Raw genomic sequence first — 16,494 nt, 5'->3', positions numbered from 1 at the left:
AAATGCAGAAACTCCGATCCAATAATCTGTGGATAAGTGGTCGACCCATTGTATAAAGTATGTACATACATGAAAATATATGTTTAATTTACTTTAACTTGTACTTTTGTTACTTGAGTACATTTATCGCCAGAAAAAATACATTTGGTAATAGTCCATTCTAAGGACAAAACACCCAGGCATAAGTAGTAGAGTAATGTAGTTGATGCTGTTCAATGCAGCCAGGACTGCACAGATTTGTACATTGGGGAGACGAAATGATCTCTCCATCGATGAATGGCACAACACAGGAGGGCCAACTCCTCAGGTCAAGACTCTGCTGTCCACTGACATCTGAAGGAGAAAAATCATTCCTTTGAGGACAACAATGTAAACATCTTGGCCAGAGAAGACAGATGGCTTGAAAGAGGAGTAAAAGAATCCATCCATATCAGACTGGAACAACTGTCTTTGAACAGAGGAGGTGGCCTAAGACATCACTTATCACCCACCTACAATGCAGTACTGAGTTCCCTCCCCAGACAGTTTAACAACCATTCACTCCTGGGCTCACCTAGCCTTAGAAACCCACATGAAGGTCTGTTTGACTAAGGACCCACAAGTGGCCCTAACGACTCTGAAACTCAGAACTCACGTGTCTTTAATGAACTGTAAGGACACTCCCATACATAGTTAAAAAGCCTGCAACTCAACTGAAGAAGCCTCTTGGATGAGCGGTGAAACTTCTTCAAGACACTGAAACACGTCCAGTAGCCTACGATACAGCACCTAGATTTGTTACTAAAGTACATTTACTATCAGATACTTTAAGACTTTAATTCAAGGACTATTTGTATGGGTGACTTTTACCAAAGAAAATGTAACACAATATTTTTACTTTTACCAAAGTGTTACCTTTCAGTGTTTTTTGCACAGAATATTATGCTATTCTGTTGTTGTTATTAATTAACGTACTTAAAACCATTTGTTTGCTAATGTGGAGCAAATGTAGGTACAAACTAGGAAGTAACATAAATTAGAAACAGCCAAGTAAAGTACAAATATGTTCAAATTATTCACGAGAACAGATGAAGCAGCTCTACCAGCACTTGTATGTGCGCATGCGTGTTCGCGTTCGATACCAGCGATGATCGATTGTATTGGACTGCAAACAAGATGGCCGCGGACTGTCAACTGTGATAATTCTCACACTCTTGTTATTTTCTAATAATATTAGCTAATATTTGAAAGCTCCTGGCAGAAATGGGTTTATCACAGAGCGCAGAAGTGTCCGAAGGAGGAAGCTATGGATACCACGTGCACGGCGTAAGAGATGATTCAGCTCTTTTTGTATGTGGAACAGCGTGTACTGCAGCTTACACTGAGGTGTTACTGTGTGCTAACACACACAGCTAGCTAAGCAGTTGATGCAAACCCACCGGCGGCAAAAAAAAAAAAAGCTGATGAGGTGGCACTGTTTACCTTTTACTCAAATATGACACATGCAAGGGAAACTGTATTCGTTCATTTAAAAAATACGCTTGAATTCAAGCGTGTAACTTTTCGCAAACAAAATCTTACAACAGTCCTGAATCCACTGAGCTGTTATTGTTTTATTTGGCAGTTTAGTTTTTTAACCAAAGTCGTTTAATGCAAGATGAGTGCCTGTAACTGTTCATGTTAATGTAGAGGTGTTCAGCATGCGGACAGATGAACGATGAGAGAATATAAATAGATGACTCGCTTAACTGCAACATGTTCATTGTGTTGCAACAATTAGAATGACTGTACATTGAATTATGTCAGAGCAGAAATTATTAATCGATTATCTGATTAATCGATCGAGTGCGTTCAAGGGAAAATGCCAAAAACATTTTAGGTTCAAGATTCTCAAATGGGAAGATTTGTTTGTTGTATTTAAATGATTGTAACTGAATACTTTTAGTAGTTTTGGACCGTTGCTCAAACTAAAGAAGCATTTTTAAGTGAATAATCATTAATCTGTAATAATAACAATAACCCATAGTTGAAGCTGATTACTGTACTGATGCCACTGGTAAAAGGCTATGATTTAATGCTTCAAAAACTATACTAGTTGTTCATTCATTGTAAAGTTTTGAACATGTAACTCTATTAAAGATGAAGCTCCACAAGTAATTGAAATACTGGTGTTGTTTTTGACAGGTGCAGCCGAGTTCCCCTGCAGAAGAGGCCGGACTGCAGCCCTTCTTTGACTTTATTCTGTCTCTGGACAACAAAAGACTTGTAAGTTTATCGGTTGTCTATTATAAGTAGAGTAAGAGAGTAGAGTTGCATACTGTTTTGACTCCTTTCATTACTGTCCACCAGAACGAGGAGAATGACCTGCTCAAGGAGCTTCTGAAAGCCAACATGGAGAGAGCGGTGAAGATGGAGGTGTACAGCACGAAAACCACCAGAGTTCGTGAGCTGGAGGTGGTTCCCAGTAACATGTGGGGAGGACAGGGCCTGCTCGGTGCCAGTGTTCGCTTCTGCAGCTACCAAGGAGCCAATGAGAATGTCTGGCATGTTCTGGTGAGCTTCTTCATCAGTAACCAGGAAAACCAAAGCAGCTGACCTAACTCTGATTTGAACTTGTCATCACTCCACTATAGCTTTGCTTTTTGTTTGCTAACAATTCCATTCCTGTAGGACGTGGAAGCCAGTTCACCTGCTGCACTGGCAGGGCTTCAGCCACACAGCGACTACATTGTTGGAGCAGATCAAGTGCTGCAAGATGTAAGATGCTTTATTGTCAGCGTTTGGCTCTGATATTTTCAGCTACAAATCCTGTCTCTGAATTAAGTGCGTTTAAAGATGAGTTGTAGTTACATCCCGAGTTGTTCGTTTTCAGTCAGAAGACTTCTTCTCGCTGATTGAGGCCCATGAAGGGAAGCCCCTGAAGCTGCTGGTGTACAACACACAAACAGACGCCTGCAGGGAGGTGGTGGTCACACCAAATGGAGCGTGGGGTGGAGAGGGCAGGTACGTGACAATACAGAAAGTATTCAGGGTGAATTGCTGGAGAAAACCTGTGCATTTCACCTTTTAATATGTTAATTGTTTTGCCTTTGGGCTGTTTGGGCTATTCAAGATAACATTCACTCCTTTCCATTTCAATAAAGAACAAAACAGTTGGCCCATAACGCCTGTGTTTGGTGTCAGTGGAGGTAAATGCTAAATAAAGAGAAAGGTGCATGCAGGTCAATTCTCTTCTGTTCTGTTGTTCGGATTATTCAAATAAGTCAACCATTGAAATTAATTTACAATAAAGCTTTTTTACATTACACAGCATTAATCATTTATTAAAAGAATGAATTGTTTAATAATGGTGTTATAAATGGTCTATAAGCATTCCAAAATGTTTGCTCTTAGTTTGGGCTGTGGCATTGGTTACGGCTACTTGCACCGGATCCCAGCACTTCCTGAAGCATCGACCGCAAAGCCTCCCACCCCTGTTCCTGAGGAGGAACCGTCTCCAGAGCTGCCAACAGAGCTGCCAACACATGGATTCACGGAGGTAAACCTGAATCCACATGAACTACAATAACTGCTGCAACTGATGATTAATTTCACTGATAGTGTAATCCACTACAAGAAGCTTGAGAAGCTGAAAACAATTATTCAGGATGTTTGTTAGATAAATTGTTTAAAATAACTGTTAAATGTTTGTTTTTAATTAACTCGTTCTTCCAGTATTATCATTTGCCTGTTTTGCTGCTGTAGCTATTTACTAACTTAGTGTACTGTGGCATGAGATCAAATTATTGGTAGTAGCAGCTTTTTTTCTGTTTATGTTCCAGGCACCTTTGATGGCACCTTCAAGCCAAAGTGAAGAAGTGTTGGACCTGGAGCAGGTCGCCCTGCAGGAAGCTCCTCTACCTCCACCCATCCAGAGAGTCATGGACCCAGGTCAGTTCACACACACATACAGCTTTAGAGGATGTTGATGTACATGTGTGTCTCTTTGGTAGGGATGGACATCAATAGTATATCACTATCATCATTTGAGACTATATATCATCTTAGATATTAGATATCGTTGTATCATCATACAGCATAAAGGCTGCATTACAGTAAAGTGATGTAATTTTCTGAACTTACCAGACTGTTCTACTTGTTCTAATTTATTTGAGGACCATATTGCTCAGCCCTGCTCTTTTGCATCTCACTGTATGTATAAAAGTCTTCTTGTCCTGCGTTTGCTTTTCCAGGTTTCTCAGACTCTGAAGTGGCGGTGATGACCCCTGATGCTGCAGATTTGGTGGACAGACTGGATCTGTCCATGTCGTCCATCGACATGACCAACACCGCACTGGCTATGCACGAGGAGAAGGAAGGTGAAATCTCCGGTGTTGGTAAGTTAGACCAGCAGCAGTTCATAACAGTTACTTGGCGCTTTTTTTTTTGGGAAAAAACATTGACTATGCTTGTATTTCCTGTCGTACAGAGGAGCTCGAGGACAGTGTGCTGCTGTCATCGTCGACGGAAAACCAGACTGACCCACAAGAGCTGAGCTCTCAGGCAGCCATGGACCTCACGTCTGCTCTGGATTCCAATGACACTTTGTCAGATTCAGGCATCCCACCAGCTGAACCATTTCACCTGCTCACAGAGTCTACAGACGAACCTGTCTCTCTCTGTGAGTCTAACAACAGCCCAAGCCCATCGATGGGTGCATTGTCTCCCCTTGTAGAGTCCCCCGAATCCCCGGAGTCCCCCGAGTCCCCCGAGCCTCCTGCTGAACCCTCTGTCCCAGCTGAAGACCCTCCCTGCCCATCTCCCGTCGATCTCCTCCAATCCGCCGCTGTGAGTGAGGCGACAGTGGATGATTCGCCAGCTCCAGACGTCGAGGACGAAACAGCGCCAGTGGAGGAGTCTGAGGAGCCTCTAGATGTGGCTGATGCTCATCACTGCAGCCATGAGAGTGATGAGGAGGAACCAGAAGAGACGCCTCTTGAGTAAGCTTCAATCAGGCCATAGAAATGCAAAGTGAAGTTGACAATCACTGGGGCTTTTTTTTAAAGAAATAGTCAATAGGAATTACACGCTGTCTGATTAGTTACACTACAGAAACCAGCTAAAGTATAGAAGTAAAAAAACACTTTCAGGCACTGTCTGTAGGAACATCCTTTTTGTTTTATGTGTAAATTTAAAGTTACTACTCATTTGTACGCCAAGGTTTTAATGTGATGCTTCCTCGCTTGGTGCAAAATTAGATTTTACGGGTGACGAGACTTTGGAACACAAAAGTGAAGAATACTTGAACACTTCCAAAGATAAACACTTGCATTTACTACAGGAAAGCACAGCCGCACCTTTATATCCAGAAACACTATCAGAGTTTTTAAAGCTACCAGACTGCTGGCAGCAAATGATGATTCACACAATACAGCTTTTAAAAACAGAGGACTTTTACTGTAGTACATGGCCCGTGTGTTGGATTTTTAACTGTTTTTAATGGTATGAGGGAAATATTTGTCCACTTGTGCTGTGTGAAACCAGTCAGTACAAGTTTTTACATCAGTTTTGAAATGGTCAGTATGTTTTAAAGGTGCACTATGTAGTTTTGGGGAAGACATTTTAATCAGAAGAGAAAGATCTTTATTGACTGACTTAATTTTATACCTAAACTGAATACATTAAAGAACAACACAGTTTCGTACTGTTTTACTTTGTTTATATTTGGCGGACCCCGACACAGTTCTTGCTTCAACAGTATTCTGGGGACCATATTTTCCTCTGAGAACAGCCTGTTTATTCAGTTAATGAAAAAGAATATTTCTGAGTTTGTTTGATTTCCTCATCAATATTGTAAATACTAAAATCCTGAGTTTGAATTTCTTCTCCAAAACTAGTGTCTCTTTAAACACTTGTATGTATTCAGCCATGCAGTTTGTGATCTTTTTGAAAAGAGTTTTACTGCCTGTATTGTTGGAATTATGTCCCCATGTCTCCTTTAACACTCTTATTTTGTAATTTTGGTGATCTATGCAACAGTAGACAAGTACTGTGTACACCCAGTAGATGACAGACCTTTCATATAGAGTATGTAAGAAGTCTGAGAACAGTGATGCTGCTGTTGAGTTAATTGTTTTCTGTTTTTCTAGGGGGCTTCTTAATGTTTTTCACAGTCAAAGTAGGTGCTAGTATGTAAAATAAGGAAAAGTATTTTTGCAGATATTTTATCAAGTAATTGTATGTTTTATTAGGAATGAGTGGAGAGTCTTTTGATGAATGTGAAACGGGTGAATCTTCGATGGTTAAACAATCATATCACTTGACTTAAAAAAAAAAAAGAAGTTGTCCCTTGTTTTTCTTATTTCACACTCATCAGCTGAACACGTTACAACTCAACAAACATCCACTTATAATCCTCATATTTGTCATTGTTAAACCATTCCAATTTATTTCTTCCAATGCCTAAAATATACATATTTCACAAATTATTACAACAAGGGATATTGCAGTGTTATGGCCCAATTTTGGTACCCATCGTGTTTTTTGGCCAATTAGAGCTCACTCGATGCATCCCCACTATGGCGTTAAACACACTCATCATGGCAAAAATTAACGGCAGAAAATTTACAATGAGAGGATCTGTTGTTCTGCTTGGAGACACCAAGAGAGAAATGGGTATTTCCATTTATTTCACTTTGGTGAATTTCCCACAGTGGTTGAATATTTATATGTTCTCTTGGATGAGATTCCCCTTCAAGTTATATTCATGTTTAATTGAACTCCTATAGAATCTAAAATGAAATATACATTTTGAACAGCCCTCACTGTCATCAAAGTCACTGCTCATGACCCAAGCACAGAGCGAGTAAGCACGAGTTATTGTTAAAGATACATACCTTATAATATATAATTTCCCGATTGCTAAGATGACTTGGACGACTACTAACATTCTTAAACTGCAAGATTCTGGGTTGTAGTGAATACAACAGATGCAATTTTTAACATCCAAGTCAAATTACCTTCATGATCATGAATGTGTGCTCTAGGGATTTGGAAAATATAACAGTTTGTTTTCAGTAAGCTGTACAACAACACAATAAAACTGCTGCAAAACCAAAAGTCACTTAAATCAAAAAATGTTGTACATATATTTACAAAAAAAATAACATTCAGTCCATTGAGAACAGCACAGCTAAAAAGAAATGACAAAGACAAGTGTTTCTGTCAATGAGGTTCAAGCTCTGCGGTAATTAGATGTCTAAGCCGAGGTTAAGTTCAAGTTAAGATGACGACAGAACAGAGGAGGACTGTGACGCTACCCAGAGACCGAGTGTACTCCTAAACTGGTGATACAGCTGAGACAGGTGTGGAGTGTTTGTAGAACAAGGACAGTTTCTGGAATGTACTAGAACAAACAAACAGTCTACTACATCCATGTGCACACACACACTCTTGGACACAAACATGTACTGTAACTTCAGTCGCTTCAAAATAAAGATGCCAATCAAAAGGAAAGAATAAACATAGCAGTCAAAGAAAGAAAACAAAAAGAAATTGGTGAGCGCTGGAGGAAACGGTCCGTTCTCTTAATTCTTGTCAAACTGTAAAAAAGAAAAAAAAAAAAAAAAAAAGAAGGAAAGAAAGAAAACACTACGGACCACTCTTCTCGCAGGTGTCTCTTGGCTGCTCCGGCCTGTTCTGGTCAGTTCCCTATGATACACCGTGAGCCACGTCCTCACAAATTTTACTGGATTCTCATTGATGCTGCGACTCTGGACCACACAATGGGGTTTTAGGGTACTACATGTCAGAGGTGGGTGGTGATTGGCAAATGACGAAAGTTCCCGTTTTAAAAATTGTGACTTTCACGTGGACTTCTGCCTATAGTGAAGCGTCAAGTCCCCTCCGCTCTTCCAGATAAAATGTTTAACTGTTCGCAGGTCCATGTTGGGATCTAGAACCTGGTCAAAAGATAAAGAGTAAAAGGTTAATTCAATAAACAATGACTGAGAATACACAAACTTTACTCAAAGTGAACACACAAAGACACCATGCTCACCTGGTCTTGACACATTAGTTCGATCTTCTCCTCGGCCAGCATTGCCATGTCCTCCTCCTTCTCCTGCTCCCCGGGCTTATCGTTGGCTGACGAGCTGGTGGTCTGAGACTCGTTGTCCAGGTTGATGATCTTCTCGTAGACGTGCTCCATCACCTTCCTCACCTGGAGCATGTCACTGGCCGAGAGGCGGTCCCTGCAGAACACACAGCAGGTAAAATCAGCTCTCAATAGGCAGGCAGCAACACAGATCTGCAGCATCCATGTCAGTGTAGATGTACTCTGCTTATGTCATCACATAATCAAAGGAAATACAATTCAAGAGTAGACATGGAACTCACTTCTTTAGAGTTTTTGCACCAGAGGAAGAATGGGGCTGGAGGTAGAACGGGATTTTGTTGAACTTGGGCATATTTTTCTGGAATAGAAGAGGAAAGATAACACATGTGAATCAAAAAATAATAATGGGAGGATCAAACTGTGAGTGCACATAATGTATCACAGAGATGCTAAAGAATTTAAAAATACAGTGACATAGCCCTTTAAATCTTAACTATGATTTTGTGTAGGAAAAAAGCACAGGTGTAAATAATAATAATAATAATAACGATAATAATGATAATAATAATGGCTGAATTCCATTTAGCTGCTCTGGTTTAAAGATTGTGGTATTATTCATGCTGGCCCACTTGAATAGAACATAACCATCATTAATGTTCTTAGTAACAACTGTGCTTTACCTACTTTGGCTATGAAGCTAAATGTCTTCTGTTATAAGGTCTATTAAAGTACTTCAGAAGTACCTGGATTGAGTTCTTACAGTGAAAAAGCACCATCTTTTACCCCCTATAAAGTCCCTGCTCGGTTAGAGTGGCAGTGCTTTCCAGAAGTACAGGAACCTTGTGGGTGGGGCTTGCAGCGGTGACCATTTCTGATTGGTCGAGTACTTGCAGCACTGTATTTCCACATTAAAGAATCTGCAGCTGCAGACCAGTTTGTTTTTGTTCATTGTGCTTTGACACATCAACGTGGAGTTCACAGATTAAAGCATACGGCAGATGGGCTGACAGTCATCATTGTTGTAAAGCTGCGCACAAAAATAATGTGCCGTCACTTTTTCATTTATCAGCAGATTAATTTGCCTCATCTTCACAGGTTTTAAGACTTCAGTGGAAATAAAGCAATGGGCTGAAGTAATCTTTAAGTTCATTGGAAAGTAGTTCCTGGGACAAAAAAACTAGGTGCTTTAGGTAGATTAATTATAGAGGCTCAACTGACTCAATAATTAATGTCATCTTTAACAACAGGAAAGAGCAGACTCTTTTGTAATGCTTAGCAACAAAAGCATTCATGATTGAAAATGGCAGACTGGTGGTTTGGTAAAGGTCAGTGAGAATGGGTTTGAAACCACCAATGTCACATTGACAAAAATGTATTTTGTTTGCTTCTCGGAGTAAAAAAGCTTAAATATACACAAAGAGTAACACATATAGGTGTTCACAAACACTCTCACATGATCCTCCAAATTGGAAATTATAGTCCATTTCAGATGTGATCAATTTGACTTCATCTTAATCGATTTATTGTAAAATTAAGGTAAAAACTTAATTGTACTCACATCTACAGTTATATCAATAACCCACTGTGGGACTGTCTCATTCAGCAGCATGGACTCAGTCTCTCCACCTGAATCTCTACAAAGCAACCTGCAACACAAAACACAGGAGCAATTCAGAGGTGCAATAAATCAGTCAACTATTAACATGCATGTTTATTTCAATCATAAATTGCATAACAAGGCCCACTGCAGCACTCTGAATTTACATTAAACCTGCATTCATAGGGATGTTAGTGAATCATTACCTGAATAGAGTTCTGCCTCCTGCTTCCCCAAAGATGACTGGCGTGTGTGGTGGCACTTGGAAATATCCATTTCCCTTCTGGACCCTGTTCTCCTGCTCCCCGTTCACTGAGGGCACAAGAACACAATCCAATTGTAAGACACCGAAAACACAATGAATGGCGCTTTAGACACCAGGCGCTCATTTACACCAGTAGGAAATGATGTCAAGTGGAGCGATGAATACAAACTTTGAAGTTCCCAGAGCATCACTGCAGAGGTTTGCTTAATTTAGTTTTATAAAAGTCTTGCATAGCCAGACCTATCTCCCAGCACTGTGTCAGCGCTGGAGAAAGGTCTGGCTGCACCAAATATCATTCTGGGATGAAAAACATGCTCATCCCATACCAATCACGTTGTGCTGAGCAGCTCTTAACCCCGGGTGCAGCAATGATGCCCCTTCAAAACAGTGTCGGGGAAAACTTAGTTTGCACGTGCAGAGGCAGTTAGCTAACAGGTAAGTTTGAGGTATAAGGTATGTTTGAGTAAGTTGCCATTTTCAGTGTGTCAGCTAATAACTTGGAGGTTGTCGTTCCATTTTCACATAGCGATGGGAATTTTGAAAACAATACACACAGACAGCGGAAGGAAGGGTGGGAACAGGCAACCAACAATGGGCTTTATCCCAACAGTCGTGACCGGTAAGTCAGACTGGTTTCATAAGGACATAGCAGTGGCTGGTCCTCACCGTGGTTCACCTCGTTCTCTTCCTCATCCATTGGGTTGATGCGAGTTCTGGGCCAGAACTCCAGCAGAGCCTGGAGCAGCAGTCCACCTAGGTTTACTGCAGAGATGAAGTTAACAAGTTAGCGGTTGTGAAATATACAGTTTGCTAGTTTTTTTTCCTTTAATATGAAATGGGTCAGATATCTTACATTTTGGGTCGGATCCATCAGAGCTTGAAAACCCAGCGTCCTTTGCAGACACCCAGGCAGCAAAGCAGTCACTCTCATCCAATGTGATGGTGAGCATCTATTCAAAGAGAAGAAGAACGATGAGACTACTAACCAGACTGGAAGGACTTCTGAGTTTAAAAAAAGTCGCAGCAGCTGTTCTCGTGTTTTCCAGGTTTGGACTCACCCCAGTTTTCAGATCTACAGAGAACCAGTTTGGCACATAGACCATCTTGAAGCGCTTTTTAATCTCTTCGTCAAACTCCACTTTCCCCAAGTCTTCACCCTTGCAAGCCTGAAGGTAAAATACACATTAAGTGAGTTTAAGCAGGGTTCCCCACCTTCTTAAACATTCATCCCCCTTAAATTCAAGGACCCAACACAGCATCGTTTGAGACGCAGATCAAGGTTAATTACTGTACACAACACCGAGAATTTTCTCACAGACAACAACTTCCAACAACAGAACAAAACGTGAATTTATTCATTCAGTTATCCATTCAGTCTAAAATGGAGATGTGAAAGCAGACAATAGCATTGTGAAAGTGAGATTTAGAAGCGATGATATCATTTTCTACAGCAATTACAGTGTGGCTTCAACATTTACTTCATAATGATCTGTTGAATAAAAAAAACTTGTCTATTGCCAGTCTAAGCAAAAAAAAAAAATTCTGAAAAAATTCTATTCTTGCACAGAATATATAAATTTGAGCACTTTCAATCAGGCATATCTATTTGTCTATTTCAAAAACCTTCAAGGCCTGGCACTTGTTTTTTTCAGCTCACATTCACAGACTTTGAAGGATTTTCGAGTGTCTATGGGAACCATGATTTAAACCACAAGTATCACCAGGAGTAAACACTGATGATCATCTTCTACAATCGCTGTGGTGTGACTTGTTAGAGCATAATTTGAACTAAAAGAATCAATATAGCTTTTACATAAAAAATGCCAGATGCAATCACACTGTAACATACCTAGAAATAAGTACAATTCTGGGTTTACCTTCAGGACGTCCCAAAAAGCCACATTGTTGTTGGTGTCTTTGGTGAGTATGTGTCTCTTGTCATTCAGAATGTGGCACTGGATGATACTGGCACCTCCTGCAAACACAACACAGAATTATATTTTATAAAATGCCAGAGAGGACGAAACAGAAGATAATGTTTTCGATAAATGTACACATTTACCCTTGATGACTTGCTCTGGCTGAGTGCACAGTGGTGTCAGAGGGGTCGTGCAGTCGTTGTCATACTCCCCTGATGATCTGAAGTTGTGCATTCCCTTTAGAGACTGCACACAGGAAATAATAGTCATTGCAGATTATGCTGGATTTTAATAATCACGTCCTCACTCTTCCTTGCAGCAACAGCTGTGATTAATGTAATACAATTATCTTTTGTGTATCACCCACACCATCACAAAGCTGCTTTAAATTCTTACACAAATTACAGGAGGATTACTGCAGAATAGCATTAGGCGTGGCCACATGCACAAGTCTCCATCAACACTGTATCCCAGAGTCATTATGTTGACAGTCGAGCAGTGATCTCAGAGGTGTCACGCATGCTTACCCATTTATTAACGGATGACTTGGTGGTGGAGACCCAGATTGCTGGAGGTGGGTCAGCAGATCTGTCCAGTTCCATCTGAGCAAAAGAGAAAGATTGCAAAAGGTTGAATGAATGCAAATGGTTTTGCTATAAGCACTGAAATCACTGAAGAGAGTAAAGGGTCATTATTTTGAACCAATTTTTTTTTTTTTAGAAATATAATAAAGTACAACTTTTCTTATAATAAGCACCGTCACTGCTCAAAGGAAACAAAACAAAAGAATCGTGCGTGTGAAATGAAAGAATGAGTTAAACATCAATAAGTACACCCAGTACTGACATCAACACCGTAAAGAGACACCAGTTAAAATCAATGGTCAATGTACAGACTACCAAATGCAGAGAAATTATTTATTTTTAAACTTGTTCATTATATTCTATAAACAAAACAGTAAATGTATTCCAGGTTGGAGTGTGCTAGCTTCTTACTTTGAGCACCGGGGCCTTCTCCTCGCAGATGAGCACACGGATGTCTGGGTTACGCAGGTCAGTGCAGTAGATCTTCTTGTCTCTGCCTCCAGAATAGACGTGTGTGAAGGCCTCATTGACCTGCAGGGCCCAAACCCCTTCGTCGTGCACCCGGTAGGTGGCGATACACCTCTGCTGGCCGAGTGACCACAGGCGGATGGTCCCGTCTGAGCTGCCTGACAGACACTGGAGATGGACAGCAGGTTCAGTTTTTAAAAATCCTCAGTTTAGCAGTGGCCACCGCTCTATATTTCAGATTTGTAAACTCACCTGAGTGCCATCTCGATTCAGCAGCAACGACTTGACATTGTCTGTGTGACCCTTTAGCTTCATCAGTTTTGCACATGTCCGAGGATCCCACACTCGCAGAACCTGAAGAAGTAATAAAAAGGGAGGACATGAAAATTGGCACTTCTTTACTAAATTCACATGCACACTAGAACCAGATTACAGAGACTAAACAAGGCAAGGTAATATTTCAAGCAAAGCATTTATATGGTTTCAAAGGGACTGAACACCGCTTGTAACCCCAGTTCACATTATTTGTTATGTCATCTAATTATTGTTCTCGCAGCATCCAGGAAGCATCTTACGAACATCTCAGAGAGGAGGGGAAAATGGAGAAACTTGTAGAGCTGGGTATCGTTCGAAAAAAGTTTGATACTGGTACCGACACCGATACCCTGACTTCAACACCAGTTCTTGAATGTTTCTTTTTCAATACCAATTATATGAAATCTTTTTTAACAAAAGAATACATTACACAGTGGTGAGCCCCATCTCTGGGTGTTACCTATTTCCTAGTATTGAGGCAATTTGGTTGGTGCCATTAAAGGATTAAAGTTCGATACCCAACCATAGCAACTTGTATGTGTCATTTCTCACTCTGGCGAATCTAAGGAGCACTTTAACATCCCAAATTCTTCCCAAAACTGGCGTAACACTTGCACCATCTCATTATAATCTGTAATCTTTGACTCTTCAGATCCTGCAATACTGCAGTAAAGAAGACCCGTCAATATGCCGGCTTTGCTTTTATACAATGAACCTAACAACGTTCGTATAGCGCTGCCCCAGTGTGTGATTTGAAATAGCATGCTGGCACATGTAACAGTTTGTGCCAGTCCTGTTGGCTCACCTTTTTTGTACAGACGTCAATTTGTCTTTGTTACTACCTCCACTGTCGGCTTAAAGGGGGAACAACAATGTCCAGCCATCGCATGTTTTTACGTTTTATCCAGAAGGGCGAAGCAGAATAACAGGGCAACATTCCCGTCTTGAACAGGCTGTTAAAGGGACTTTTGTGGAATCCAGATAGACATAAAGGCTCCACAATAATTCAAGAGATGTTTGAGTAATTTCCTGTATATCGATTATCTGAGGACATTCTCAATCAAGCTGCAAGATGAATAAACAGCCCAGATAAAGTGTCAATATGACATGTGTCATTTTTATCTAGCGCACTTGAACTAATAGTGTGCATATATGCGTGTGTGCTACCCAAACCTTTTCTGTGGATCCAGATACAATGACTGTGCCCATCTGGTTCATAGCCAGACTGTAGATAGAGTCCTTGTTACCACTCAGTGACGAGGCTGTTAGGGGAGACAAATCATATTGAGTCTACAGGTGCAGAATATATCCCGGAGAAACATATCGGCTATTACAGAACAATAGTCAGTATAAATGTACAATAATCAGAACCACACTATACATGGACTAGAAATGGGCAAACAGAAACAAACAATACTTACTGGTGACAGTGTTGTTGGAAGCAGTGAGTGCCGTTAGTGTGTTCACATCCCAAAGAAAGATCTGCCGGTCCAGACCTGCGGATGCCACAAGCTCCTTGTCCTTAGCATAGGCCAGAGCTTTCACGTAGTCCTTGTGTGTTCGTAACGTCGACATACAAAATCCTTTGTGTGCATTCCATACTTTGACTGTTGTATCTGATGAGGCAGAGATCACTGAAACGGGAAAAGTGTATCAGATCAATCTGTTGGCCAGAACAGTAGAGATGCTAAACAATGCCTTAATCCTAAATTTAAAAAAAGCTGTCAGTAATTAAACTCACATGTTTTTCCATTGCAACAGAGAACTATGTCATTAACCCAGTCTGTGTGATGCTCCATCGAGGCAATGTATGGGTCCTGCTGCAATCACAGAGGAGAGAAATTAAGACACTTCAAATGCTGAATATAATAGAAAATGATGCATATGACAACACAGCTGCACAACCATATTGGGAGTGTAATATTTCAATACAGGTGAAGAATTTAAGAAGCTCTACTTTGTGCTGGTAGACGCTCCATATCCGGATGATGGAGTCCCGTCCAGCAGTGAAGAGCCGGTTCAGCGCAGGGTCTAGCTGGAGAGCATTCACCCCGTTTCGATTGTACTTCTCCACCTCATCTCTAATGACATAGGACACCTGAAACACAGAGGGGAGAGTGAGCAGTGAGGTCAGGCTTATCGAGAACACATCTGGTTTTTCCCACAACACACCCACTTTCCTACGGCACATTTCGCAGCTAACGATTAAGTTTCATGCACTTACGTTGAAAGGACACGCAGAGTCGGTTGATAAAACTACCTAACTAAATGACACATATTTTGGGAAATAATTTCCCGTAGGTTCATATTAACTATGGTCAAATTCAGTACTTCTATCATGCTGTCATTTGGTAGTAATGAATATCTGGCAGACTGCACTACAGAACCAACGAGACACGTACGTTTTCCCAGCAAATAGACCGAGCCCAAATCCAGTGTAGCTTAGCTACCATCAACGCCGTACTAGCATGAAAATGCTTCTAAGACAGCACATGAAATATTTGTGCTAATATACGAGCTGGGTAGTTGTGTTATAACGTTTGCAACACGTACTTATATGATAACTGTTTAGAAAAACATGTTATGATTTTGACGCCAGCGTTAGCAGAAGACGCTAACAAGTAGCTAACGTGAGCTTAGCTAGCTAGATTAGCCGGCTTGAGTCATGACTCATAACAGCAACTCTGCCGTCTGCGGACGGTTATTACTGTCCGTCAAATATCCGTGAAGCACTTTTTAAAGCTGAGGACCCTGACGTGACAGCTGACAGACACTTAGCAATAATGCAACTACTGTAATTTACCTGTACTTTTCTCCGCCCAGCAGCATTTTGCCTGTGATGCGTGGCCATCTTGCATGTTGACAGTCAATTCATGTGATGCTACATCCGGAAAAAAAGGCAACATATGCACCAGGGCTTTATGGGTAATGTGGTTTTCACAGTGTCCTCTAGTTTCATTGTGCAAAGGACTGTTTCTCAGAGGATTTGACCATTTTCAGTAACAAGAGGGAGAGCATGGGAGACCAGAGAAATGAAAGAATGAAATGAAATGAAAAAATGAAAGAAGGCATCCCAGTTTAAACATTTAAATAATTAAAGTGGAGTTTGCCTTTAGTGGGCAACTGCCTGCCAACAGTTGCTGTATGATGTTTAGGTACAATACATATTAACATATATTTAGACACTGTCAGATCACTTACAAAATACCATCAAGGCACTTCTTATATCGCACACAGCAGGTCTTCAATACTTTGGCATTGGTGCCCAATGT

At 40.8% G+C, this 16,494-nt stretch overlaps 3 protein-coding genes across 4 annotated transcripts in view; 2 read left to right on the top strand and 1 right to left on the bottom strand.

Annotated features, from left to right (window-relative positions):
- The first annotated feature begins 1,150 nt into the window (after positions 1-1,150).
- On the top strand, positions 1,151-7,592 carry gorasp1a (golgi reassembly stacking protein 1a). The gene is made up of 9 exons (XM_084369355.1): positions 1,151-1,305; positions 2,164-2,244; positions 2,329-2,532; positions 2,650-2,736; positions 2,852-2,982; positions 3,373-3,517; positions 3,801-3,909; positions 4,212-4,355; positions 4,448-7,592. Exons 1-9 carry the CDS (start codon positions 1,243-1,245, stop codon positions 4,960-4,962), a joined length of 1,479 nt encoding a protein of 492 aa, XP_084225481.1. The 5' UTR covers positions 1,151-1,242; the 3' UTR covers positions 4,963-7,592.
- On the bottom strand, positions 6,599-16,098 carry LOC311266806 (WD repeat-containing protein 48). 2 transcript variants are annotated; one of them, XM_084369353.1, is made up of 18 exons: positions 16,026-16,098; positions 15,180-15,320; positions 14,964-15,042; positions 14,644-14,856; positions 14,396-14,484; positions 13,160-13,261; positions 12,851-13,075; positions 12,383-12,457; positions 11,999-12,101; positions 11,814-11,911; positions 10,995-11,102; positions 10,790-10,886; positions 10,603-10,698; positions 9,878-9,983; positions 9,633-9,720; positions 8,356-8,432; positions 8,018-8,210; positions 6,599-7,919 (listed from the first exon to the last, which is right to left on the bottom strand). In XM_084369353.1, exons 1-18 carry the CDS (start codon positions 16,071-16,073, stop codon positions 7,824-7,826), a joined length of 2,034 nt encoding a protein of 677 aa, XP_084225479.1. In that variant the 5' UTR covers positions 16,074-16,098; the 3' UTR covers positions 6,599-7,823. The 2 variants fall into 2 exon arrangements, with proteins under 2 accessions (XP_084225479.1, XP_084225480.1); XM_084369354.1 differs by having other exon boundaries at positions 14,964-15,039.
- LOC311266805 (sodium channel protein type 2 subunit alpha-like) overlaps positions 15,277-16,494 on the top strand; it is a 46,333-nt gene continuing 45,115 nt past the window's right edge. The window contains exon 1 of the mRNA XM_084369352.1: positions 15,277-15,351. The gene's annotated coding sequence lies outside the window, so the exon portion shown is untranslated. The remainder of the gene's footprint in view (positions 15,352-16,494) is intronic.

Source organism: Pagrus pagrus (assembly GCF_965226575.1).
Source record: "Pagrus pagrus genome assembly, chromosome: 12".
NCBI classification, from domain to species: Eukaryota; Metazoa; Chordata; class Actinopteri; order Spariformes; family Sparidae; genus Pagrus; species Pagrus pagrus.
Note: the sequence above shows the minus strand (reverse complement) of the source record. Positions and strands in the feature narration are given on the sequence as shown.